This window comes from Pocillopora verrucosa, chromosome 2 (assembly GCF_036669915.1).
Source record: "Pocillopora verrucosa isolate sample1 chromosome 2, ASM3666991v2, whole genome shotgun sequence".
NCBI classification, from domain to species: Eukaryota; Metazoa; Cnidaria; class Anthozoa; order Scleractinia; family Pocilloporidae; genus Pocillopora; species Pocillopora verrucosa.
In genome coordinates this window covers 15,643,567-15,670,811 of record NC_089313.1, presented here as the reverse complement: position 1 = coordinate 15,670,811, position 27,245 = coordinate 15,643,567, and the positions used below count along the sequence as shown (strand labels likewise).

The following is a 27,245-nucleotide window of genomic DNA, read 5'->3' as shown; positions in this document are numbered from 1 at the left end:
TTAATGGCATAGTGTTGTTTTTGTACTAGAGAGGACGACTTTTTCCGGAGTAGCATGAGGTTTTTCTGTAGAAGCTTGCTGGACGGTAATTCTCTCTATGTGGGTTAAGAGTTTTTGTATCAGAGAAAAGAAGTCACTTTGCTTGTCTCGCTAAATACACCAGCGACAATTTCCATATGCATACGTAGATATGCAGGTGAAGGCAGCTAAGCGTAACTCAGCGGATATCTCTGGACACTGGAAATTGCCAGAATGAACGAGTTCTTCCCACAAAGGAAAGCGTCGCTTGCACTGAAGGCGTAATGATTGGAGGCTGGGTTTCAGATCCTTCTGGACACCCCCTGAATAAAAATCGCAAAGAGACTGGTTACTAGTATATCTCAAAATGGCGGCAGTTTTGAGTTTGCAAGCTATTTTCGGGCAATGCTTCGGCAGAAATTTCAGCCACAGGAGAAGAGCTGTATTTTCAAGGACCTTTTCTTAATGTTTGTGGTAGCATTGGACATGAAAGTTGACTCAGGAAATAGGAGAACAAAAACAAAGTTAGGAGCGAAATGAGGGGGCTTCGACTTCGGTGGCAAGTCTGACATAATACAGTTCGGTTCGGTTGGTCGTGATGAAACAGGACCAAAGGTAAGATACTAACTTTCTACATCAATTCATTATAGTATGCGAACAAATGGCCACTTTATCCGATTGTGAACGTTGTGGACGTTTTAAATCGAAGTCTGCAGGTTCACTTAGAGACGTGTACAGTTAGATGTGATACATCCTCAATCATTGTAAAGCTGCGGGTTCGTTAGGGTAAGATTCAGTTTCTCTACGTACGAGACACGTGTAGGCAATTTTTTTTCTTCAGCATTTGCAGGGCCAGTCAATGTGTCATACATGCACTCGGAAATAAAGGTGTCGCTCTATTCAAACAACCCTTTAATTATATAGAAAGATCGTTTTTCGTCTTGTCACGAGCGTGGGACAAAGAAAAAATTCTGAGTCCCCATGAGGAATCGAACCTCAGATCTTCGGATTCCTCCGCTCCGATGCTCAACCACTGAGCCACAGAGACTCTCTGGTGAGCGACGAGGCCCAGTACGAAATTTACTTTCTTTTTCATTCTGTTTACAACCCCCTAGCTGTAACAGATCTGACGAAGGACTAACGCTCGAAATTTCAGCTTTGGAAACTCTTTATAGTGGCCAATTTACATCAGAACTCTGTCGATAGAACCAAATTATCTTGTTATACTCCTTACCGACGCAGCACCGCAGTTTATTTAGGAACTTAGCCCCTTGACTATAAAATTCGGGCTCGCATAACGCATTTTTAAAATAGGATCGAATTTCTGCCAATAGTGTCTCGCCAAAACGTCAGATATCGTCATCAATCATTACACTGATGATTGAAACTAATGAATACCCACGTCCAGTATGAACAGATCCGCAAAAACAGCTCTCTCTTTTCAGTAAGACAGCCACAGCCGGGCCACATACCAAAACTTCCTAGATATCTCAGAGCCTGAAGGCAACAGCTGCGCATCTGCTAAGCTGTGTGCCATCTGAGCTACTTTGAGGGTGCACAGAAGATAGGGCGTACAAAACCAGAATAAAAGCAAACAAAGAATTCACAAAGCATTCTCCTAGTGGTTCATTTGTCTTCCTTCCGTTTTTCATGCGCTTTGCTGCGGCTGTATTCATGTAACTGAGCTGGATGAAGTTTTTCAAAGAAAGTCCTCTCGAGTCAAATTTACACAGGTTGCTCTTACTTATCTCCATCAAGAAAATATAAACTGTTTGTATTCTCTTTTCTCCATTTAACCCTTTGACCGCAGTAACTAGCATCTAATTTTTCCTTAAAGGAAAAATAAAGGAAATGATCACCAACTGACAAAGCTTTTGATTCTTACACAAATACTCCTTGTCAGCACCTTAGTACAGAGGACAGTGTAGACAATATGTATACTGACATTAGGGTATGAGAGGTTAGAGAGGTTGACAGGTGTGCATTTACTCTGTCTATCCACAACGCTGTTTAAACTTACACAAATACTCCTTGTCAGCACCTTAGTACAGAGGACAGTGTAGATAATATGCATACTGACATTAGGGTATGAGAGGTTAGAGAGGTTGACAGGTGTGCATTTACTCTGTCTATCCACAACGCTGTTTAAACTTCTTTCATCAATTTCCAAATGTTGTCCTGTTTTCCGGCTTATAAATCCATGATACTGATAACATTAATGAATCGAAGAAAAATAAATATTCAAATCATATTTATTTCCACAGTATCAAAATACCTGGCCTGCAAGACTTCATTTGTCAATTTTTTTTTCTTTGAAAAAGAAACGGACCGGAAAATTGGAGGAATTTCATCGAATAACAAACATCACAGCTAAATCTTGAGTTCAAGCGTTTGGTTCAACGGGAATCTGCATTTCGAACACATGAAAATCACAAAGTGTGTCGTTGTAATAATTTATCATTGAAATAAAATAATTAGCTTTGTACCTTAGACTGTCTGCTATTCAACCAGTCTTCTATATTCAGACCATCTGATTCAGCCTCCTTACTTAGAGCTAGCCTTGCGCGCTCGATTTATTTCTCATTTGCAATAAGATTTCGAAACAAACAAAAAAACGTTGAACCTTTTTCATATTGATAAATATTTTGTCAAAGTTCTCATCGCGGTTCCTCAAACAACATCAAACAACAGCAGTAGAGAGATCCACAACTTAATCATCGTTTTTATTTGATGGCAGGTTTATTCAAATCAAGTCCATCAGTTATTATCTGCCATCGCCTTTCAGTTTAAATGTCGAAAAATTTATCATTTTGACTTTACGCCGTAAAACTTAATAAAGTGTTAAACTTTCTTGTCGACATTCAGCTGTCAACTTAAGATCTGCGTTTGGTGTTCGTATTGTTGGTCATATTCATGTTAAGTTCTTGACAATGTTGTTATCGAATTAAGTGTAAAGATGAAAATTTTGAAAATTACCTATATTTATCGGCCCAAAATCCGCTGTAGTAGAAAAAGAGGCTTTAGACTTTAAACTTTACCATAAAACGATTATAGAATCCTCGAATAACCTCGATTTTTTTGTCACGTAGCTTCACTTTTTTCTTCCTCATGGAGGGTCAACATTTAACAAATTGCTTCTCTGCTTCGACAATGCCTGTCTTTACTTGTTTCGAAGCGAAAGCACAAAAGTAAACATTCTTCATGTTGTCTAAATTATACCATCGTAGACTTACACTTAAGATCTGTTTGATAATTTTTCAGCCCTACATCAATTACCGAAAATGTTTACGTAGAAATAAAATCCACCAGGTATCGAATAATAAATGATTTCGATTCACCTCAAGGAGTATAACTCTCCAATTTTTTGCCACTTGAGTTGCCCGTAATTATGTTTATCAAATGTCACGGGAAAAGGTTTCTTGCTTCTTAGTTTCCATGAGTTGCAAAATTTTTATGACCATAGTCCCCTGTTGTTTTAAAAATTTGATTAAGTAGTGCTTAATGTTTTCCAAAACCAAAGTAAATTACTTTTCGCAGTTGATTTCATTTAAAACTTCCCTTGAGCTGATCTAAAATTCAAATGTAATATTTTGATTCTATCTTAGAAGAACTGCGCGGAAGTTGTAAAGCGGTAGTTTATCAGAAATTTTGTTTGAAAGACATGATTTTTTTGTTTCGCGTTTGAAAACTCTGGGTTATTCCTCGAAAGGAGAACGTTCTTGAAATATAAGTCATTTAATCAGTTCGAACCACTTTTCGCCGACGACAAGTGTTTTCAACTTGTATATTGTTTGGATATATTAAAAATTCAGTGTGAACAAAATTCACTTAGATCGCTCGATTCTTGGAAATTTTGCGAGCGATTTGAATTCCTTCTATTCCTCATACTTCCATTAACAGATAGTGTTTTAATTCAATGATTTTCGTTGCGAGATTTTGCTCGGAGATAAGAAAAAGTTTTCGTTTTCGTATCAATTAATGTTTAATCCAAAATTAACCCGAGGGTGCTGAGAGGCGCGCTGGGCATCTTGGGAAAGTTTTGTTTCGGAACTTTTTGGCAGTGAATAAGAACAGTAGGTCGCAGAAGTAGTTAAAAAACAACAGGCAAAAACTTCATAGGCGAGAGATCGTCTGCGCGTATATAGTAATCGGACTTCCTTGCCGCCGTAGTCAAAGAAATCTGGGGTCTAGAATTCTTTTTCAGCGCCTGGATTTTCCGGGAGATTTACGCTACCGTAATCAGGTAACATTCCCTTGTTAGCTTGACTTCGTGTGGTGACAAAAAAACTTCTCACGTATGCAAATTAATAGCATGTGAACGAACAAAACGGAGAGTAAAAGCGAAAGGGAATTTCTTTCTTTCCTGGGTGCGATTTGTCTCAGAAAGAGTTGCAGATATCGAAAAGTTTTCCTCAGTAAGGTAACCTGAACTTGTGAGAAATTTATGGATTGTTGTGGTTCTCTTTATCGACTTCGAGCAGTTTTAAATTTATGCTTTCCCCCTGTTGATATATTTAAATAGCTGTAAAACCCATGTAAATGTTTAGATGTTGTTCGCCGATGCACATAATAGTTTCAGCTGCAGGAACGAAGAGGTAAAACTAGTTTCTTTCCGCTCGCGCGGACGAAGTGTCGAGCGAGTTCTGTCAGTTGGAGTAATTTCATCGGAATTAAATATCTGTGTGGAACCTTTGATAAAATTTATCTCACCGGGAGTAGGAATTTTTAATAATTTTTTCGCCCTACTCGGTTGTTCGTCTTTAGGAAGTAGTAAGTTAAATTTCTTCTTGTGCTGGCCTTCTATGTTCGCTTTGTTTGGGAAATCGTGTGTGATGTTAAGCCGAGTCATCAAGTATTTTCTGTCGAGGAAAATTTTGTATTTTGACTTTGTGGATTATGCTTTATTCGGTCGTGCGTAAATATTGTTAGTTTAACTTTCGTTTCAGTCGACTGCTCGCACATTTGGAAACAATTGGTTTTTTTTCAGGAATAGTTCAAGGCGAAGGATTTTTTGCACAGGGCTACAAAGGGTAGATCTTTCGCAGCAGAGAACGAGTTATGGAAGTACCGCCTGATGCGAACGGAGAATTTGGACTTGAGCAAGATGGGCAGCAAACTCCTGGCGCAGGAATTAAAAGAGACTCAATATCCTTCGATTTGGTAAGTATGGGAGCAGATCAGGCATAGTTTTTTACACATTTAGGAAGTAGTTAGCTTAAATTTACGTTTTTTGTTCTTGAAAAGTTTCAAAATAATTTTTCAGTGTGCACGGAATATGGAAACTTGATAGCGCGTTTGGTTGTCGTTTCCAGCGTTCCTTTTGTAGATTCGTTCTAACCACTGGAAATCGTAACAGCACCCATCTCTTTCGCTACCGATAAATTTTTTTCTCGCCGAGATATGGGTAGTTAATTTTGTTTATCTACTGTTTTCGGGCGGTTTGGTTCGTTTAGCCGGCCATCGAGGAATCTTCCCGAGTCTGCCACGATTTCAAAACTTTTTGTACAGCACTAACTAATTTGCATATTTTTTTCTTCATTCATTCAGACGCTCTTCGAAAACTTTTTCCGAATTAGAAATTTTTGGTTTTGTTCGCAAAGCTTGGAATCTGATCAAAGTTCGTTTCGTGTCGGGGTCTAAAATTGTCAAACATCCTTTCAAAGTTTCCTCAAGATCGCAGGCAAAAGGACGTTTTACAGATCTATAGAAACTATCTTTTCAATGCTCGCAAGATATGTTAATTTTGACTTGTACTTTCTCGAAGAAATTGTCTTGGTCTGTGTTTATTTCCTCACTAAACTATCTAGTAAAGCTTATCGCAGAGAGTCTGCTTAGAGAATTTATTGATTAGGATCGATTAAATTTTGTTTTAGTTCAGCCTGGTAGCCTTTCTTCACTGGTTGTAAATCAGTGGGGATTTTTTTTGCAGCGATTAAAACTTACATTTAAATAAGTAAACATTCGCAGTTGTTTTCGCCTATTACAAAGGATCGAAATACTTAGATGGATCGGAAGTTGCCTAAAGAATTTACGAAACCGTAGCGATTTATCAGGGCGATCATATTGCCTCAAGAATGTCGAAAAATGGTCTCCTTTGCCCAAGTTTTGGAAAGAAAAAGGACATTTTGAGAGTAATTGGCTCCTCATTGTTATGCACAGATGGTCTCTTTGCTGTTTTTAAATCTACAGTTCTCAGTGTTTAGAAACTTGTCTCGAATGTCGGTTTAAATTCGCGAAATCCAACCCTCCTAACCTGAATGTATGCTGAGGAGATTTTAAAATGACGCTAAGTTTTACTTGGCGTTTGCAAGCTTCATTTTCCTTACGGTTTGCTATTTGTTTTCAAGTGCTGTGTCGCGGTAATGGTTGATTTTGGCTACTATTGACGTATCACAGTTAAATGATAAATGTCAGTAGCAATTCTTTTGTCTTTACCAAGTACATTTACAGAGCTATTTGATGAAATAGTTTCTTTGGGTGTCCTGCAGTTCGAAGAAAATTCGAGAAAAGCTAGGAATTTCAAATAATTAGAAGACAGATATGAAAAGAATCCTGTGAATACTCTGGGTGATATTATTTGCAGATGGAAATAATATGTGTTTAAATTACACCATTATGTAGTAACTTTTTGTGTCATGTATTCATAAGGGGAGTTTTGAACTTCAAAGACCCAAGGCCTCCAACTTGTTTACTTTTGTATTGTAAGAACATTTTACTTCTGTGCCTGTGAGGCAAAATGTATTTTTAAATCCTTGGGTGTGAAATTTTGGCACATGATCATCTCTTGGACTCCTTATCTGTCACATTTGATGTCATAACAAATTGATAGAAAGTTATTGAAACTGGATCAAATCTGACCCCCAGCCTTTCATTCCAAGCTGGGGCTTTTATAACTTTAAATATTTTTTCTGTCATCACTGCTGAAGCATAAAAATCTGTTAGCAGAAATTTTTGAATTTTATGCAAAAGGTATGCAAATTTACATATTTTGATAGCTCATAAGAGTTTGTCAAGTGCATCTTTTGTTAGGAAGGTATTGCATAGTGAAGATCAAGAGTGTGTGTTAAATGTGTCTTTTTATGTGGCACTAACCAGTTCTTGTGTGTATGACTAAAATTTGGAAATTCCATCTCACTGATGGGCAAACAACACTCAATTTTGCCAGCCAGCAAGTAAATATTATATCTTTTTTTTACAACACCTTGAATCTGAAAACAAAATTTCCAGCTCTTCCCACTGATTGACTGATTTTGCCACCACTGACCACTGACTTATTTTAACAATGGAGCAGGCTTGTGGAATATTACAAATCTTCACTCAGGAATTCTATCTTTGATCCTCCTGAGCAGTTTCAAGACAATGTTAGATTATGGCAGTTTCAGTAAATTTTATACATAGTGTCCTAGAGAAGCATCCTTATTTCAAACTTGTGATTGTTTTTCAAGGAAGATTGGTAGATTTTAGGTAGTTCAAAAGCTAGTTAGTTCATATTGATCGCAACTAAATGAAATAAAAAGTATGTGACTCATGAGTGGTGAAAAATAATGAGGTAATCCTGACAGATGAACTGCAAATGAAGAAAAATATGCTTGGAAAAATGCAAACCTTTACCTTCCTAGTTGTTAGTTACTGGCAATTTAGCCAAAGGGTCTCATGTTGTACACAGAGCAAATTTTTGTGGGTTCTTTTTCTAAAGAACAAGGAAATGTTAAAAATAGAACAGAAACAGTTTTATAATTTCATTTACGGTCTCATTCTGGTATTTTTGACACATTTTTGTGGTAAGATGTGCACAGTGTTTACTGTGGGATGATGATTTATTAAGTAAACATACCATGTTTACTTAACAACAATTTTTTATATGAATAGGATTTTGAAAAGGCACGAAAAGTTCCCAAGCTTTGTATTAAAATACCACTCACTGAAGTCATCCCAGTCAACGGTGTAGAGTCTGGTGAAGAGGAGACATTTGCGTCAGATGACATAGTAAGGGATTTGAGTCAGAAGCATGAAGAAACAGCACCAGCACTAAGTTGTCATACCTGTGGGGAAGAAATATACAGTGAAGAGTTTGTTAATAATGAAAAACTCTACTGTAGTGAGGAATGTATGGAAAAAGAAAGTTTTGTTGTTGGTGCAGATACAACAAGAAAAAGGGTAAGATATAATATTTAGAGATTTTTATTGTAGTATTTGAGGTGGCTCAATGGTTAGCATAATCTGTTCATGACATTACAATGTAAGTTCACACCTTTCTGGGGTGATTTTAGGGTGTTGTCATGCAAGAAACTTTACAATGGTAGAGATAAATGGTTTTTTGTTTTGACTTCTTCATCGGATAATTAAAGATCTGAGTCCATCACAAGGAACTGACCTCTAGATCTTTGTATTCAGCACTGAACCACTGAACTACAGAGAGCTATCTGGAGAGCTAGAACTTTTATGGTGATGAAGAAAGACGATGTCTATCTTGTCTCAAGAATTAGATTAAAAATGTTGCAGTCCACTTGGAGAAATTAAATTCAAGACCTTCAGACTTAACACTTGTAATTCTCTACAAAGGCAAGGGAGACAGAGAGAACTCTATGTTTCATTGAGAAAAGACTGATGGAATGGACACATGTTACTGTAAAAATTAAGGGTACAGTTCTCTTTGACTGGCTGGTATTTGAAGAAGGAGAGCTGCAAATCTGGTATAAATCTCCACATTTGGAGCACCCATCTGGCTCAGTGCAAACTTTACCTTCACAGGTTGTTTTTTGTTGCGGTTAATATCTATGTATTAAAGGTTGACTCTTCTTTTAGGTTCATGCAACAAGACAGAATTTTCTGTCAGATCTTGACAAGCCTTCAGGTAGTGTTAGAGACATGAAAAGACAATGCAGAGGGCTTGGAATGGCTGGTAAGGAGTAATGTTATAGTATCAATTAAAAATTCTTCAGAAAAATATAACTTTATTTTTCAATTGATCTTTTCCTTGGATTTGCTGTTGTGAATGTATGGGCTGTGTTTTCACAAAGAATCTTTGTTTTCAGGGTTGCTTGAAATAGGCCAAGGCTAAGCAGAAAACTTATTGTAGGCTAAGTTAGTTGGGAAGGAATTTAACTCATCTCACTGGAGGGTGCTAGCAAACTAAAATTGAGGGTTATTTACAGAAGAGGCATAAGGATAATTTTCAAGTCTGCTATTCCCAAGTTGTAGATGGTAACTTACTGAATATCCATGACTGATTTAGTGCCTCACAAAGGATAGCAAAAACACTCTTATTTGACGTTATAATTTACATATCATTTTAAAAGGATAGTACTAGCAAGCTAAAAATCATAAGCTGTTTTCATTGTCTTTTTCTTTTTTTCACATTTAGCATCCATTCAAGAACTTATTGGGTAAGTGCCCCACCAATATGCTATTCCAGCTCCAAGGTAGTTAAAAGCCTGTGGCAACTGTAGATAGTAGCATATGGCTTTTTTTTCTTTCTCTTTTCCTGTGTTTTAACCCTTTAACCCCTAAGAGTGATTGGCAACTAATTTCTCCAGGGTGTATCACCCTTGAATCAAACACTAAGGTCACAAGAATAAAGGAATTGATCACCAACTAAAGAAAATCTTGATTGTTCAACAAATTCACCTCGACAGTGCCTTAGGAAATGTATGGTGAAAATTATGGAGAATATATTTACTGATGTTATGATGTCAAGGGTTAATAGATTTATCTTTACCTTATCTTCACCTCCAACTTTTAAATATTGATCATGCACTCTCTTCATCATGTATTTATTGTGACTTAAATAATCACTGATTATGTAGTGTTGTATGAAACAATATCTCTTAAGTGATGCTTTTCTTTCTTTTCCTTTGACCAATCTGCTTGAAAACAAGATGGTCACCCCTGATGTCTGCTATACAATTCTTATGATGTTAGTTTGGAGAATTTGGTATTGGATCTGTAACTCATAATCTCCGTATTGATTATTTTCTTTATTCTCATTACTTGTCTGCTTGATATTGTACTGGTATTGAAAGGAGAAATTCTGTCTTGGTCACTCATGGTAGTTTAAGGGTTAATAACAAATACCTCACCCAGCCAAACCTGTTTAGCCTCTTTCTCAAGGTGTAGACTGGTGTTGGTAGTAACATTATTCATGACAGTAAATTCAAGAATAAAAATATTTTTTACGATTCTAGTAAACTGCATCTATCTAGCTACTGAAGATGTAGAGAGATTTTATCTTTCACCCTTCCACTCCCTAGTTAGTTTGGAGAATCTGGTATTGGATCATTTTATAATCCTCTTGGTTATATTTTTCTTTTACTTGGCTTCTTGATATTGTATTGATATTTTTACCAGAAATTCTGTTTTGGTCATTCATGAAAATTAAAGGGATAAATGGTTATTAGTTTTAATTGAGCTGGCTACTTTTACAATTTTTTATTGAGTAGTCAATTTTATTGTGAGGGTCAGACCCTTTGAAAAGTTCCACCTAATTTTTAAGTGCCAATATTACCACACATGCACTCCCACAGGCAAATTGAGGATTTTCATTTTACTTTTTATCAAATACTGTAGACTGTATGGGGCAAAACTACGTAATGCTGATCGGCTGAAACAAAGAGCATTTCTTTAGGAATTTTGGTGATCAGGAGGACATGATTACTTGTTTGTTTCTTGTGTTCAATGGGATTTTAAAAATGTTTGGAAATTAAAAGTCCAGAGACATAAAGCTTCTGAGTTTGATGTACTATCATTGTAACTCAGGGAATCATGTGAAAACTCTGAAAATAATTGTGGAATTATTCATAAGCTGCTCTCAAACCCATGCAGTTATATGTACTAAATGATTTTTTAATGTAAGCATTTTATTTATTCATCAAGTTTAAACTTGGTCCTAAACTACAGGCATAATTTTGACAATATTTTAAAAGTAAACTTTATTCACAAGTGTCAACGTTTTTCTTTTAATTTCTCCTCAATACATGTAGTTAAAGTTAATATTGACCTGTTATGGTTTTGAATGTATGGTCCCAAGAAGATGATCACTTTAATTTACATCATAGGAACATCAAAGACAATTTCCTCTCACACCATTTTTGTCATGCAAATGAAATTTGGTTCATGTCAAGTTAGATAGTCACGTTTTGAATAATGATTAATTTCAATATTTAGTGCTGTGACAAATTATTAAGCTGTCATTGATGACATCTGCTTCTGTTCATTTAGAATTTCTCTGAGGCTTTAAGAGATTTTTTGTAAAGGATTCATAACTCACTCAATGTACTGATGTTATTTTTCTCAGTCTGCTAATTATTACTTTTATCTAAGGATCAATGAATTACAGATACAAAATTTTTCCTTCCCTGATAATAGAAGCATCATTATGTAAGCAAGTGACAGCTGCATGTTAACTGGATCAAGTCACTTTTAAATAACTGTGAGCCCACTTAAATTGTCCAGTTTGTTAACTATACATTCTGTTTTTCTTGTTAACAAGATGTTTCGAAGCCTGTTCAATATTTTGACTCAGTAAAACCAAACAGGATTATCAGAATGAGTTATGATAATTGGGATGAAAAGACTTGGATGGAATTTTGGACAAGATTTAGAGAGTAAAGAGTTTTATTTGTGAATTTTCATCTTAGTATTATACAAAACATGATGTCTTTCCTCAAAAAGTGTGTTAATTAATTGTTAGGTTTGTGAATTTTTTAAAGATCCAGTGTACATTTAAACATTGATATATTTGTAAGTTCTTGTCCTCTTCATGCTCTTAATGTCTGCAGTAACTAGGCTTGAACAATTCTAGTATACTGGTGTCCTTTAAGTGAACATTTGACTAGTTTTAAAATATAATGTCAACATTTTTGCTTGTCTACATTTTTAACACCAGGTGTCCTACACCGGGATGCGATGGAAAAGGACATGTTAATGGAAAGTTTGCATCACACCGAAGGTTAGAGATAGAATTAATTAATTATTTTTCAGATTGTTTCTCCAAGATATGCTTGTTATGCAGAAATTGGTTCTATATATCACAAAGGAGCATAAAGATATGGAAGAAGGGCCAAAAAGAGAAGTTGAATATTAATTAAAATTGTTTTGTCTGGGTCTGGTATTTTCAAACAGAGGTCTCAATGTCTTGCAAAAAGGCCCTTAACATTATGTACATAATTTTCATATGAGTACAGGGGGCAAGTGCAATGCTGTCTTTTCCAAAAAAGAAGAAAGAAAATAATTTAGAGATTAACATTCATATTTTTAAATGGTCATAGAGAATCCATTTTTAAGTTGAAGTTGAGTCAGTTATTTTCCGTGAAAACACCTGCTTTAGACTGAACATGATCTGATGATAAAAGATTATTATGTTTGAGCATTATCAAAGAAGCTATATCACTATGACAAAAGTCATTTCTTATGGCATGTAAAACTACCATTATCTGACTTAAAAGATCTGGGCCCAGTTGTATAAAGGGCGGATAACTCTATCCAACGGATAAATCACTATTTAGCAGACAAGTGATAGCAAATTGTATAGCGCTATTCATCAGATAGAGTTTTATCCAATGGATAGTGCTACCCAACTTTTGAACAACTGGGGCCTGATTGTTAATTCTCACCTCTCATGGTGAGATATTTTCATGTAAGTTAGCTAGGAGAATTTGGTATAGATCAAGGTAACAACTTCTACCTGATAAATTAGAGTATTCTCATTACCTGTTTGCTGGGTAATGTATGGATGTTATAGGAAGAAGTTTCATGTAAAGGGTTAAGACTACAAAGTAGTAGCTACTTTGATAGAAAATCAAGATAGAAAATCCAAGCAACTGAAGCAGTAACAGAGTTGAACATGTAACTGAGTTCTTCTTGTTTTATTTTAGTGTCTATGGCTGCCCATATGTACAGAAAACCAGTAGAAGATTTTCAAGATTTGACAGTGGAGGTATCTATACTTAATTGTTAACTGCTTTTAAAATTCCTGCTTGATTTTAAATTACAATTTTGTAAAGGCTGCAATGAACTGCTGCCTACTTCTTATTTAATAAGTTTAAGGTCTGTAAGTTTTAAGTTACAGATCGAGAGATATCTTCCCCTTTGATTTATGCCATGCTCACAACTTGCAAATAGAAGCAGGAAAAACCAGGCCCAGGTTGTTCAAAGCTGGGTAAAGATAACCCAGGGTTAGTGTGAAATTTGATTTCAGGTCTGAAAGCTTTAAGAGAAAATTCCGTTCAAATCTTTTTGCTTGCAATTTAATATTGGATGTTCTAAAAAGAATAGTGAAAATTTTCCCTAAAAGACTTTTGAGCAAAGAAATAAAGAAACCTGAATTAAAATTTAACCCTGAGTTAGGGCTAAGTGACCTTTGAACAACTGGGCCTAGGATCTTTAGGGCTGGCCAGAGAAGATGTGAAATTGGATATATTTTTTTTATATCATTTTTGTGTGTGAAGGGTTAAGGTGATGATCAGTGATAAAAACAAGAGACTTAACCCTTTAAGTCCCACTAGTGACCAAGACAGAATTTCTCCTTACACTATCAGTACAATATCAAGTGGACAAGTAATGAGAATAAAGAAAAAATATATCAATTAGGAGATTATTGGTTGATCCAATACTAAATTCTCCAAATTAGAATCATATGAATTGTATGGCAGACAGTTAGGAGCATTATTAGTGAGATCTTGGGAGTTAAAGGGCTAAACAACAAAAAACAGCTTGAATGTTCAGTGAACCATGCATGAGAATTTTACTTGCACTGCATGGGTAGCCATTTGATCCCTAAGAGTGACTAGTCTCTAAGTTCTCCTTACAATATCACCCGCAAATCACACACTAGGGTCATGAGAATAAAGGAATTTTCTCCTTGTCAACATCTTAACAAATGTATAGAGATTGGTATGGAGAGTTTGCATACTGATGTTATGATGTCAAGGGTTAGTAATTGAGAGATCAAGTAAAGCACTTACTTTTCACTTGCTAACGACAAGGCAACAAAACAGCCTGAATGGCTGAAGAAACTATATGAACTTCTCTTTTCAATTGGTTTTTTGTTTGTTTTGGTTACTCTGTGCATTTGTATGCAAAATATCAGTGCATGTTATAGTACTCATATGTTTGTGTTCTTTATTTTAAATTAACAGACAAGGATGCTGATGCAACTTCCGAAACATCAAGGTGAAGAAATAAATATGTTTTTTTTTAAGTAGTGAAGGGTTTGGTCATTTGAAAGTCTGTAACCTTGTATAAATAACAATTTATTATCAACATGGACACTGATTTACATACTGTTTCCATAAATGGTTCACTGTGCGTGAGATGAATTGAAAATAACAATTATAGGAAGCTTTCATGCGCCAATTAACCTCTCTGAGATTCAGTGCAAAGACTATACTTGCCACAGGTCTCACAGGTCTTTCTTGTATTCATTGTCTCTTGATCTATTTTTGTGTTTGCAAATTACAGGTGTCCTACTCCAGGTTGTGATGGTTCAGGACATAAATCTGGATTATTTGCCTCCCACAGAAGGTCAGTATCAAATGCACAATTTTACAGTCATTTAATTATAATGCATGCACATCAAGACATGGCTGCTTTTTTTTTAATATACTTGAGATGTGTTTGAGTGCACATTTTCTGCTATGTTTTTACAAACAAGTCTGATGACCTTGCATTTTAAGGGTGTGGTGGAACTTTAACTACAAAGGGACTTAAATAATAATCAAAAGATATTTTAAGACCATGTACTTGTATGTACAGAACTAAATGATCAACTATGTGCAAGGAATGCTATCTTGTATCACTCACAACATTGTCACTTCAAGTCAAAGGCTCAAAAATAGTTAACACCATTTGTCACTGAATCTTATGGTTTGCAGTCTCTATGGATGCCCAAGGAGAGTTTCTGTGGAGAAAAGCAAAGATGGTAAATAAAAGATGTTCTTACATTCTTTTTAACCCTTTAAGTCCCAGATCAAATTTGTAATTATCTTTACTGTCAACCATACAATTCCTGTAATGTTAGTTCAGAGAATTCAGTATTGGATCAACTAATTATCCCCAAATTGATATTTTTCTTTACTCTCAACACTTATCCAGTTGATATTGTTTTGCTATTGTAAGGAGAAATTCTCTCTTGGTCACTCATGGGAGTTAAAGGGTTAAGCATACTTGTCTATTAACCCTTTCAACCTCAGGAGTGACTAAATAGGAATTTCTCCCAGCGGTATAAGTACATTTTCATCCAGAAAGACATTGAGAAAAAAGAAAACTATTGGTAATTGTGATGAACAACTTCCTAAAAAAATGTGTAATTCTTGTAAAGCCAACTGGTAACCTGGTGCCAGCTTGTTCATTATATGTCAGTGGGCTGTCAGATGTCTGTTGGCCAACTTTCCACCAACAGACAGATCAGTAGAGGAGAGCTGTTCTCCACAATTACCAAAACACCAGTGAAGGGAATTTTTCTCAAACACCATTAAAAACGTATACCAGACAGTGCAGAGAATTTATATGTAGATTTAGGAGACCACATGGTTAACACTGTTGTTATGCACATATCAATGTTATATGGTTCAAGGTGTTTGAACAAGAATGAGGAAATTAGAATGAGCTTAAAACTGTTTGATGGTATTTGAAACATTCTGAGCTTGTAAAGAAGATGATTAAGTCTGTACTGTGCCATCTGGAAAATAGAAATGGATTCTGCAACAAATGCACTAGAATGCATTGTACAAGTACAATTTTGTTGATTTTTCTTTTTTTTTCTTTTATTCCCAGGTAAAGCTTCAGGAGATGACAATGGAGCAAGGTACATGTAGGATTTTTTCTTAGAGTAGAGTTGCAAACTTTTAGTTCAAAGTAGCTTTTCTTCAGTCATTATTCACTTAACTATATGTTAATTGCTCATTTATTTAATCATTGATTTATTGAGGTATTCTTGTTTTATTGTTTTTTACTCTTTTCTTTAATATGAATTTCTTTATTAAATATTTCTATAGATGTCCAACTCCAGGATGTGATGGTACTGGACACAGAACAGGGTTGTACACATCACACAGAAGGTAGGGTTGACAGTTGTGATTTGGTCCAGTTAATCCTTTACACCCTAATATCACTATGTATATTCTCCATACTGTTCATTATACATTTCTTGAGGTGCTGAAAAGGAGAATTTGTTGAACAATCAAGAACTTCTTTAGTTGGTGATCATTTCCTTTATCCTCATGACCTCAATGTGTGATTCAGGGGTGATCTTAAAAGGAGAAATTAGATGCCAGTCACTATGAGGGGTGAAAGGGTTAACAAATAGATTCCTTGTACTGTGTGTCTGTTCAGTAATAGATCAAAAATGGTGCAGCCAAGTTGGTCACTGATGTTCTTACAACCTTCATTTCCCAAAGATATTTTTTTTAAATTTGTGAATTTTTATCAAATCTGCTCTGATTCTATACATTTTTTATTAAAGGGATGTTTCAAGCTACATGCAGAATTTCTTTTAATTTTTTCTGTCATATTTGGATTCTTTTCCTGTTATTTGTTGTTTTGAAGAATGGAGTAGATTATATTCGATTAAAAGTAGGATTCATGATGAATTTAGGAAACATAACCCTCTAGGAAGAACCTCATTTCCAATAAGTTTTTGAGGAAAAAACTCCTCCCCTTACCCTTTCCCTTGTCTTGTTACTGATTGTAGTATAATTTACTCTTTTCTGAACTAACATAACCCTGGCAATGTAAATTGTAGTCTTTCAGGTTGTCCCCTAGCCACAGCCCAGAAGCAGGTTTCTCGTCAGTGCAGAAGTCCACCAAATACTCCACCACACAAGAAGAGTAAGTATTTCACTGAGCCACAAGATGGCTGTAAATACTAAACTCTCAGCAAATAACTTGTGTGTTGCTAGTAAACCCTTTTACTCTCAGAGGTGATTGAAGTAATCCTCACAATTTCTGCACATTGCCCAAAAAAACAAGTAACCAGAATACACATGTAGCTAGAGGTTGTTATCCTGATACAGCACCATATTCTCTTGAGTTATTTACTAGAACATGTATAGCAGCTAGTAGGGAGAATTATCAACTGGATCTTGGAAAATGATTGATATGATTATTTTTTTACCTCCCTAGTATCCATTTAGGTTTTCTGTCATTATGCCTGTAATTTCTTCAAAAGTGTACATTTAAAGTCTATATATATATAAAAATATTCACAGTATATGTAGATGTAGGAAAGATAAGAATTAGACAAATGAACAAAATTTTATGGTATCTGAAGTATACAACTTTGAAATGACTCCAAATTCTTACAACCAACATGCAAGGAGATATGTAGACAGAGAATCAACATTCAGCTTTTGACAATGAAAGACTAAGAAAAGGAAAATTTGGAGAAGGTGGAAACATGTCGCTCTGGGGTGTAGCAACAGCATCTAGCAAGATTCTCTGTGAAATGAGCTAGTTTGACTTTATTTCAGGCCGCCCACAAAAATGCATTCTTACAGACAAGACATTACCTCAAGAAAGTCCCACATCTCCAGACTCAGGCATTTCTTCTGCATCCAGCACTGAAGATAGCTCAGTCAAGAAAGAACTGAATTTTGATTCAGACACCAAAGATTCACCTGTACATTTTACATTTCCCAAGAGTAAGCCTCCCAGAATGAAATCTGAGTCCCCATCTGTGACTACTCCCACTGATTCCCTCCCAGCATTGTCTATGCCGAGTGTGATCTCAGCAACAACTGCTGTGGCTGTGGCAAACTCGGTCATGCGTGTTGAGCGGGCTCCCATCTCCAAGGAAGTGTCCTCAATGGAGTGTGCAACAGAGGAATCTGAATATGGAATTACGAAAGGGCCAGTTGATGCAGCTAATGGTGGTGATGATGATGATGATGAGGAGGAAGAGGAGGAGTTAAGTTCTGATGAGATATGCTTGGAGGCTAAAGAAGTTGTCCAGTACACTTCTTCAGAAAGTTCATCTGATGAAGATGATGACATCAGAGAGGATGCTGATGACTCTGATTATGGAGGAGGGAGAAGTAAGTGTCAGGAAATGATTTTAAAAATAAACTTGTAATCTCTGTAACAAAGTTGAAGGTATCGACTTTGCTTATCATAGCAGTGTGCAGGACGCATGTCACCTGAAAAGCTCTTCCACTTGAGTGTAAGAATCAATCCAGATGTATATTTCGTTTCGTTCACCATCTCTTCATGATATTGCCTCAGAAGGTCTAGCCGCTCTGTTAACCATTCGGATGCAATACTACGACACGGTCAAGACACTGCTTTAGTATAACTCCCACTGACAACGCGTCACAAGTTTTTGTCTCTCTTTGTAGTCGTTACGAGGGAGTCTTAAGCCCCATCGAATCGTCTGTAAATATTGTCTTATGATTCACTTACCGGTAAACCTTATTGTGTTGCTTTTGTCTCTTCCATAGGTGCTTCCAAGTTGATTGGGTATGTATATTGTATCACTTTTCATGTGTAGCCGCCAGCGTTGTGAGACATTTTGAAATTGTCCCTCTTTATCTCCATGCAAAATGTTTTGAGTGCAATACTTTGAGTAGACACTGAGGTTATTTCTTATAATCTGTTCAAACACGGTGTCTTTCGCTCTTTGGTTTCACCCAGTTGTCCAACAGAGGGTTGTGACGGATCAGGACATGTGAATGGCCGTTTTTCCAGTCACCGCCGTCTCTCTGGTTGTCCAAGAGTGGTGAGGAACATGCCTCTTCCGAAAACCCCTATTAAACGCGAATTTGGTGAGTTGTGTGATATTTTCTTTTATCCTTTAACACTTCTCAAGTTTTATTTCTACCAGCAGGCGCTGGATCGCTCCGTGTACACCTTTTTGTATCTGGGTGGCACGCGAAAAATCGCGGTAGGCAACAGAAAGGCGGAAAATTTCCCTGCCCTTACCATCTCGATGTACTTGATCCTTCCGCGCTGATCTGTTAAATTCATGTTTTGTATTAGTCTTGCATCTAAGGCATCTGCAGACTTTTCAATAAGACATGCAATTATTCACGGTAAGAACATTTTTGCGTGGAAATTAAGAAGCGTTTTTGTTATCTGCAGGATCGGATGGGAAGCCTAAAGAACTTCTCAGGTGAGTGATTAGTTCACTTTGTTTGTCTTACAGAGTGCTTCGGTTTTTTAGGAGAACATTTCGTGATTAAAGCAATAATAGAAAGGGGCGTTTGCTTTTGCAGGGTCATTTCTATCCCGTATTTAAATTTAGTGCTATAGTTGTGATTACAAATGTTGGCCTTGTTTTTCATTGTTGCTACAAGGTGTCGAATTTTTTTCCTTTTTCCTTTTATACTTAGTTGTCCAACTCCAAACTGTGATGGAAGGGGACATGTGTCAGGGCAGTATGCAACGCACAGGAGGTATGTCAGCGAAGTTTTAGGCCTTGGGAACTCCTTGCCAAACTGCAAGGTTGTGCATCTACTACCTGTCCTTCAATAGAAGGAGTTGGGATCACACCAGCAGTGACAGTGCTCTGTTCCTACCTCTGTGAACTTCAGTGGTTTCATTTCGAAACTTGTTGTCACGTGTGGGTTGAGTTTGTTATTACTTCGTGTCCTTTCTCCGAGGGTTTCCCTCCGAGTTCTCCATTTTTCTACCATAAACCAACTTTTTAGAATTATCCACCATTAGACGAAGAACTTCGCTTAGATGTTCTACTTTTAAATTTCCCCACACACATAACCCTCTATACAGCGCTATGAAAACTTGCCACAACTTGCTTTGATCTCCTCTGGCGTTTAGTTGATTTATCCCATTGCAAATACAAAGTTTTACCAACGACAAGTACTCTTCTTGCCTTTGGAAATTTTCTTCTTTGATCTAAAAGCCAAAAATATCAAAATGAACACAGAGGAGAAATGTGTAAGGAAAGCAGCGAGGAGAAATCCTGACAGATTTAAGCGGGGAGAGGAATAAGATTGCAGATGCGGGGTTCCCAACGAATGATTTTTGTCTTGTATCTCAGTTTGTCAGGGTGTCCACTTGCAGCCAAAATGCAGCAACAGGAACACCAAGAAGTTAGGTACATGTATGTGTTAAGATCATTCCGCAGTGAGTATTTTGGGTTGATTTCTGTTTTTGCGTGTTCAGTATGGTATTAAAAACTAGTATCACTTCTTTTCCTAGGTGCCCTACCATTGGTTGTGATGGAACAGGTCATGTGACTGGGAAGTATGCTTCACACAGAAGGTGCGTTAAAGGGGCGATATTGTACGGGAATGCACTGATTTGATTTGTCGAGAAACTTGGTCCAACTCTTTAACTCCCATAAGTGACCAAGACAGAATTTCTCCTTACAATATCAATACATTATCAAGTAGACAAGTGATGAGAATAAAGAAAAATATCATTTAGGGGGTTATAAGTTGATCTAATACCAAATTCTCCAAACTAACATCACAAGAACTGGATGGCAGACAGTAAGGAGAATTACTAATGAGATCTTGGGGGTTAAAGAATTAACTCTTGAGTCTTCATTGGCTCCTACTGATTTTCATTTTTGTTTTCAAGAACCGCTGTGATTTCTTTAGTTTTGATGTTACAACACGCAATCAAGAAGTGTTCTTAGTGGATACGACTCGCGAGGGAGGAGATACAACTCGTTTTTAAGTCATAACTCCTGCTTTCCACTTGCTCTTCTCTGAGCTCATGGTAAATTAACCCTTTAACTCCCAAGATCGGATTGTTAATTCTCCCCTCTTGCTGCTACACATTTCCTCGTAAACAAGTTGCGAGAATGTGGTGTTAGATCAAGATAACAACTTCTACCTGATACATTTGAGTATTCTCATTACCTGTTTGCTGGATAGTGCATGGGTATTGTATGGAGAGGTTACTTGTTAATCACTTCTGGGAGTTAAAGGGTTAAGCTCCAAACTTCTATAGGTATATTCTCCACACTGTTCTCTTTACACTTCCTATTGTGCTAGGAACGAAATTTTTTTTATCAATCAAGAGCTGCTTCAATTTGCGATCATGTCTTTTCTTCTCATGATCTCAATGTTTGATTCAGGGTAGGTACTGTATGGAGAAATTAGATGTTTGTCACTCTCTTGGGTTTTTTGTGGGTTAAATGTTCTTTTTTCTTTGGTAGTTTGTCAGGTTGTCCCCTGGCTCCTAAGCTTGCTCTTCAAAATGCTGAAGGTAAGCATCGTCTCCAATCCATATATCTGTTCCTTAAATCGCTAATATTTAAGACCTATGTCTTGGGATGAGGATCGGGAATCGGTAGTGTTCTGTCAATGTGAATATATGCTATTATTAATCAGTAATAGTAATTAGTAATTAGTAATTAGTAATTGGTAATCAGTCTTTTTCTTCTTTTCATTTCCTAGGGAGTCCGCAGTCGGATAAAGTCGGTCCTATGTAAGTAATTGTATGGGTTTTTTTTTTGTTTTTGTTTTATCCAGATGAATGTCCAGATCCTTCTACTTGCATAAAACACCAAAGAAAGATTTTGAATGAAAATAATAGAATTAGAATAGAAATTACATTCCAAAATTCGGTCTTTAGATTTTCATCGCTGACCGTATTAAGAATGTTGAATAAATTAGAATAACGTGTTCTGTTTTGCCTAGAGGCTGACTTAATATGTAAGGAACTGAAAATTAGTTGTATTTGATAAATTTCCTAGAAAGGAGTTTAAGAAGTGTGGTGTGTGTTCTTTTTCCATTAGGTGTCCTACTCCCGGATGTGACGGGACAGGACATTCAAGCGGTCAATTTAGTACCCACAGGAGGTAAGAGAAGTTCTCGTTTCTTTTGTTCATCTCGTCGTCTCCTTGAAGTTTCTGTAGTTTAGGGGTGGGGGGGGATTAGTCTGTTCAGATCAGCTCTTTCCGAGTCCCCGCGAGTATTCGAACCTCAGACCTCTGGATTCCAAGCTCTGATGCTTTACCACCGAGGTACAAGGAACTCTGTGGTGAGTTAGCAAGACAATAGTTTCCCTACAAACAAATGTAACTCCCTTATCTGTTTCTTCAGTTTATCAGGCTGCCCTCTGGTTTCTCCTTCGGAGAAGAAAGTCCTCATGAGACAGGAAGCAGAGTCCAAGTTGTTGGCTCAGGCAAGCGCCAGGTCTCCAGATGTCAAGCTGGTTAAAATCCGATCGGGCAAAGGTAATGCTGAGAAGGCATAGTAATACTTTATGTATGTAGTCAGAGTCAGGTAGAATGATAGTGTTTAAACGATAGATCGTCTCTCATCATCGACCCGTGGCTGAATGCTGAAATAAGGATTATAATTGATCCCCACTCATGGATTTACTTCAGTCTAAGGAACAGCATTCGACAAAGAATGTCGGCCAAGACCCTTTAGTCGTGAAGAAATTATCCTCGCAGTTGAGTTACTATGAAAGAAATTTCTGTGAAGAAGCCTGAAAAAATTCAGGCTTCGACGGGGTTTGAACTTAGGCCTCCCAGATACAAGTTGGGCGCCACTAACAACTGAGCCACGAAGCCACATGTTGTTACGAGCGAGGGAAATTTGCAAGATGTGGCTGGTTTCAATTTTCCTTGACACAATAATCTGAAGAACTTGTATCGAGGATTTAAACCGCGTGTAGACATTTCCTGTCGAAATGTGTCAAAGACCAAGAATAGTGGCCGAGACGTTGAGGAAATCTTTCATGTGAATTCGGACGAATAAAATAAGCCAGGGTTATTAGATTTCGTCTTTCAAATTGTAGGAGTTCACGCGCAGGTTCGAATGTTTTGTATGTTACGTGTTGTTAAACTACGAGTCAGAAATGACCGGCATTTGGTAAACGTATCGACTTAGTACCTGCTTGGATCAGAGAGATCCAGGCAATCGAAGTTTTCAGCGCAGACAAAGAATGCTTACGTAGTCTCCAGTCATTCAGTTTGTAGGAAGGAGCCTCAAAGGTCAGTTTACAAACAGGCGAGACAGACAGTTTGCTTGGTCAAAAAAAATTCAAACAAACAGACAAGCAAAGTAGACAAGTAAGGCAGGGAGTAGCGTCATTTTTTTGATCGAAATCCGAAAAAAAAAAAAAACCTTCTTGCTTGGTGCTGCTTTTACCACACCAGCTCAACAAGAAATTGAAAAAGTGCGCGCCTTGGATAAGGAGATCGACGTGCTTCAGTCGTCTAACGAGGAATGCGAGAAACTCAATAAGGAGCTTGACTCGGAGATTAGCAAACTGGAACAACGCTTGACAGTTTGTAAGGAGGAGACGGCAAGTGACCGACACAGGACAGGCGTGGTGGAAACCAAACTTGCCGTGGTGCAGACGCGTTTTATCGCCTCACTGTCCCATGTCCAGGTGCCAGACATTGGTGTGAAGCTCACCTTTGATTCCATGGATACATATATTGAAAAATTACAGCAAATAATTGAAGAAAATGCAACAGATTACAAGGAGCTAATTGCAGATATCAAAGAAGCATTGGCAGATTTTAAGTGTTAAGATACAGAATAAGATATACGAAAAGATTAATTAAAACCTATAATTCATAATTATTAGATACTAAGGTTATGTTATGTATGGGAATGTTAAATGAATTGCCAAGAAATTATTAATTATTAGTACCAGAGAAGTTAAGAATTTTATCATGATAATTATCTCAAAGTCCGCTAACTACATATCTTTTAAAATACTACAGTAACGGTTGGAGCCTTGAATGAGGTTTCGAAATGTATTTACACATTTTGTATTATTTTATCCTCTAAGATAAGACCCCTTTTCACAATGGTTTTGCTCTTTTAATTCTTTTCGTGTTGTTACTTCTGTGACAACCACAGTATTTCGTGTCCCTAATAATCCTATTTATGCACTATTTATAACCACACTATTGAAACCCATATTATATTATCCTCCTCTTTATTTACATGTCGCTTGCTTCATCCATTGCGTTTACCTTTGTGTTTGTCTTTCACTTCACTTATTATAAGAGATATAAGAGGAATATTGCATTTAAATATGTGGTTAAATTTTAGCAAACTTTTGGCGGTTGTAACTCCTTTTAATTCCTCTGATTTCCAAGCTTGTTTGTTTGACTTGTTTGACTTTTTTTGTTGTTGTTTTTTGACGCTTTAACCCCTTAAAGTGTTACTTTAATACATAATCTTGCAAATAGATTCTGAGAACAGATAAGCTAATCCGCCAGAGGTTGTGATCTTGATAGAATACCAAATTCTTTATGGCAATTTACTGGAAAATTTGTGGCGCTCAGAAGGGAGAATTACTTATCGATTCATGGGAGTTCATGGGTTAAGGATGCACATCATCCTATTGCCTCTCCTCTTCACTCAGTGGAAGAGAAACCTGTCTAAATAATTAAACGCATAAGTTGTTATTGTAAATAGAATGTATGAATTTATGAAATTTAGAGTTGAATTTTATTCTACATTTCTTTTTATATTCTGTGGCTCGGGACAGGTTTTTTGTGGCCTGGGTAATCGTCTATTCATTCACTTTAAAGGGGCAATTTTCTGAATTTTAAAAATTTAATTGAAAATTATGAATGGGTTAAAAAAAATTGTTTTTCAGGTTAAGTACTTTAGGAACTTGCGTCTTCAACGCTTAGTTTTACCATTTTTAACTTAGAACTTTGCATCTTTGCTTTATTAACTGGTGCATTTTCCCCTCACCAAAAGCACACAACAAAATAGTAAATGAAAAGCTTTATCTCAAATGTAAATATTTACGTCTAAAACGTCCGATTTATAATTTACAAAATCTATAGTATTAATAACTACTATAAGAGTTGTTTAATATATTATTTATTTGATGAGCATGTTGATTATTCCTTATACACGTGACTCGCAGAAACCTAATCAGAGATATAGATCGTTATAGGTTATCTTGATTTTAATAGCTCTTCAGAATATAAAAATTTGATTACATAAAGTAATAGATAATGTGTAGTTGGTGTTATAATTGCTATCTCTAGATAGTGTTTCGTTACTAAAGATCATAGCCCAGTTGTTCAAAGGATGGATAATTCTATCCCACGGATAAATCGCGGATAAGTGTCAACACAAGATACTGCGCTAACCACCGGATAGAGATTTATCCAGCGGATACTAGCGTTATCCACCTATCGAACCACCGGGGCCAGAAGACATTATAGCGTGACGTTATGTCCGAATACCCTAGAGCGTGACGTCACATCATCTGGGGAGCTTAGTTATGTGACCTTTTTTTGGTTTACACGGACTCGAGGGTTTGAGAGTCACTCCAAGCTACTCGTGGCCGTAAGAAATATTAATATATTAAAGGCAGAAATAAGAGATATTATCAACAGAAAGGCGTCAGTTTCTAAGTTCAAAACTTAATTTAAATTCCTATATTTAAAGCAATCCTTTCCATATTTAACCAGTTTATATCAAGTCTAAGTTGTAACCGTAACTCTGTTTGGATGACTCCTCATTGAAACGTGTGTGAACATTATACCTTCTGTTCATTTATTATTTATCAGTGTTATTTAATTTTATTTATGAAATTTTCTAAGAGTGTACTTTGTCGAAAAAGAAGTCGAGTTTCAAGAATGACTGAGCTCATAAAATGTGAAAACTAGTTTTTTGTTATTGTTGTTGTTGTGCTAATTTTCTTTGTTAGCTAGTCTTGAGGATGTGTTAGCAGTGTTTGTACCGTAGTTGATAATTTTCTCGCTTCTACTTACCTTTAGTCCGACAGTGTATTGAAGTTGTAAGAGAGAAGTAAGGTATTGATCACTCTTAGTACCAATATGGTCGATAGTAATCAAGCAAAGTGAGGTGTCATCCAAAGCAAGAGCTCTAATTTTTTTTTAATTTCATTTTATTCTCATAAAACAAATTGCTTTGTCGAACGGAACTCTCACGTTATAAGTTCTTGATTTGTCCGCAAGGTTTCAGCGAGGTACCGCTGAACATAAAGACTATGATGCAATTTTCAATTGGGTGTCAAATGTAAACCGTGTTTTTTTGGTTATTTGCTTTGTTTTATTCTATGGGCCAGACATCTTTCCAGCCAATCAATTTGACGGCTAAGACTAGACGAGATTTGCTCACTCGCTTGTTTCTACGCTTGAGACATGTCGTGTATATCCTTTGAGTACTCATTGGCTAAATCTGATGTTAACCTTCAATTTGATCGGCTTTTGTGATTGTTTTGTTAATTTTTTTTCTTTCGACACTCAATCGTAGAGAGCTCCTCTAAAAGTAATTAAGATAGCGGTAACTACCATCTGTTTACTCGTTTGAATTACACCGGCTATCACACCGTCGGACAATGTGAACCTCCGGTGATCGAAGATCCTAACCCACTTGAAACACAAACAGCAAGTTAATCCTTGTTTAACACTCGTAGAGTACAAGATAACGAGTCGCCGCTGGATAAGGAATTATCGATATTTGAAATTCTCAGTCAATAATTTTTTTTATTATTTTAATATGTAAATGAACGGTTGAGTTTCAGCAAACCGTCGTGTCAGTTCAGTATCAACAGTTGGATTCTCCCAACAATGTTGGTACATGTTTTGCAATCCCTCTTGGGAGGATTGTTGTTTTGGTCAAGGGTTTGATCTGGCTCTGAATCTGCCACGGAGAAGCTATACATTGATTGTTGTAGGGCATTGAAGGCTCAGCTAGAGCCCTAATGTAAGTCTTATATAGACGTATTTTTTAGTCAAAATGGAATTGTCTAAGTGAATCTATGTGAATTTATATCTAAAAATAAAATTCCGTAAAAACTCAAAGGAGAATGATTTTTTGTTGGTTGTCTAATGTAATGTAATGCGTAATGTAGATCATCTAGTGCAGTGCAGAAGTGATCTGGACTAGATCGCTTGTGGGAAGAAATTGTTCACGGCTCTTCGTCACTTCGCTGAAAGACTGATGATAAGCGCGATAGCTGAGTTTCCTTCACCCCTTGTGCACCTAGCGCGACTGATAGCTCTTTCAAAGCTGAAAACCTCGTGGTTCGTTCATTTCAGAGACAGGGTCACCAACAAGAGGACAAACCACTTGTAATCTAAAGTTGAGTCCAGTCATATCGGAAGTAGGCCCTGTATTTCCCAAGAATGTTCTTCCCTCGCTTTCATGAAGACACTCCTCAACTGACGTTGAAATCGCACCGTCCTTTTATAAGGACGCTGGGCACAAGAAAGAGCAACCAGGAAATCCCGGATGTGGGTTTAAGTTGAACAAGGTGGAAGCATTTTCGTTAAGTGGCAAACTCATACGCATTTGACATCAAAC

At 36.7% G+C, this 27,245-nt stretch overlaps 1 protein-coding gene across 7 annotated transcripts; it reads left to right on the top strand.

Moving 5' to 3' along the window:
• The first annotated feature begins 401 nt into the window (after positions 1–401).
• LOC131786654 (suppression of tumorigenicity 18 protein) lies at positions 402–26,743 on the top strand. 7 transcript variants are annotated; one of them, XM_066162645.1, is made up of 25 exons: positions 402–633; positions 5,006–5,178; positions 7,888–8,175; positions 8,824–8,920; positions 9,383–9,404; positions 11,903–11,965; positions 12,891–12,952; positions 14,154–14,187; positions 14,476–14,538; positions 14,889–14,935; positions 15,790–15,820; positions 16,011–16,073; positions 16,757–16,842; positions 17,484–18,047; positions 18,450–18,468; positions 18,643–18,773; positions 19,090–19,120; positions 19,341–19,403; positions 20,009–20,071; positions 20,170–20,232; positions 21,137–21,186; positions 21,378–21,408; positions 21,719–21,781; positions 22,026–22,159; positions 23,090–26,743. In XM_066162645.1, exons 2-25 carry the CDS (start codon positions 5,077–5,079, stop codon positions 23,467–23,469), a joined length of 2,550 nt encoding a protein of 849 aa, XP_066018742.1. In that variant the 5' UTR covers positions 402–633; positions 5,006–5,076; the 3' UTR covers positions 23,470–26,743. The 7 variants fall into 7 exon arrangements, with proteins under 7 accessions (XP_066018742.1, XP_058959703.2, XP_066018740.1 ...); XM_059103720.2 differs by lacking the exon at positions 402–633 and adding an exon at positions 4,077–4,261 and having other exon boundaries at positions 20,009–20,065; XM_066162643.1 differs by lacking the exon at positions 402–633 and adding an exon at positions 4,077–4,261.
• The last annotated feature ends 502 nt before the right edge of the window (positions 26,744–27,245 follow it).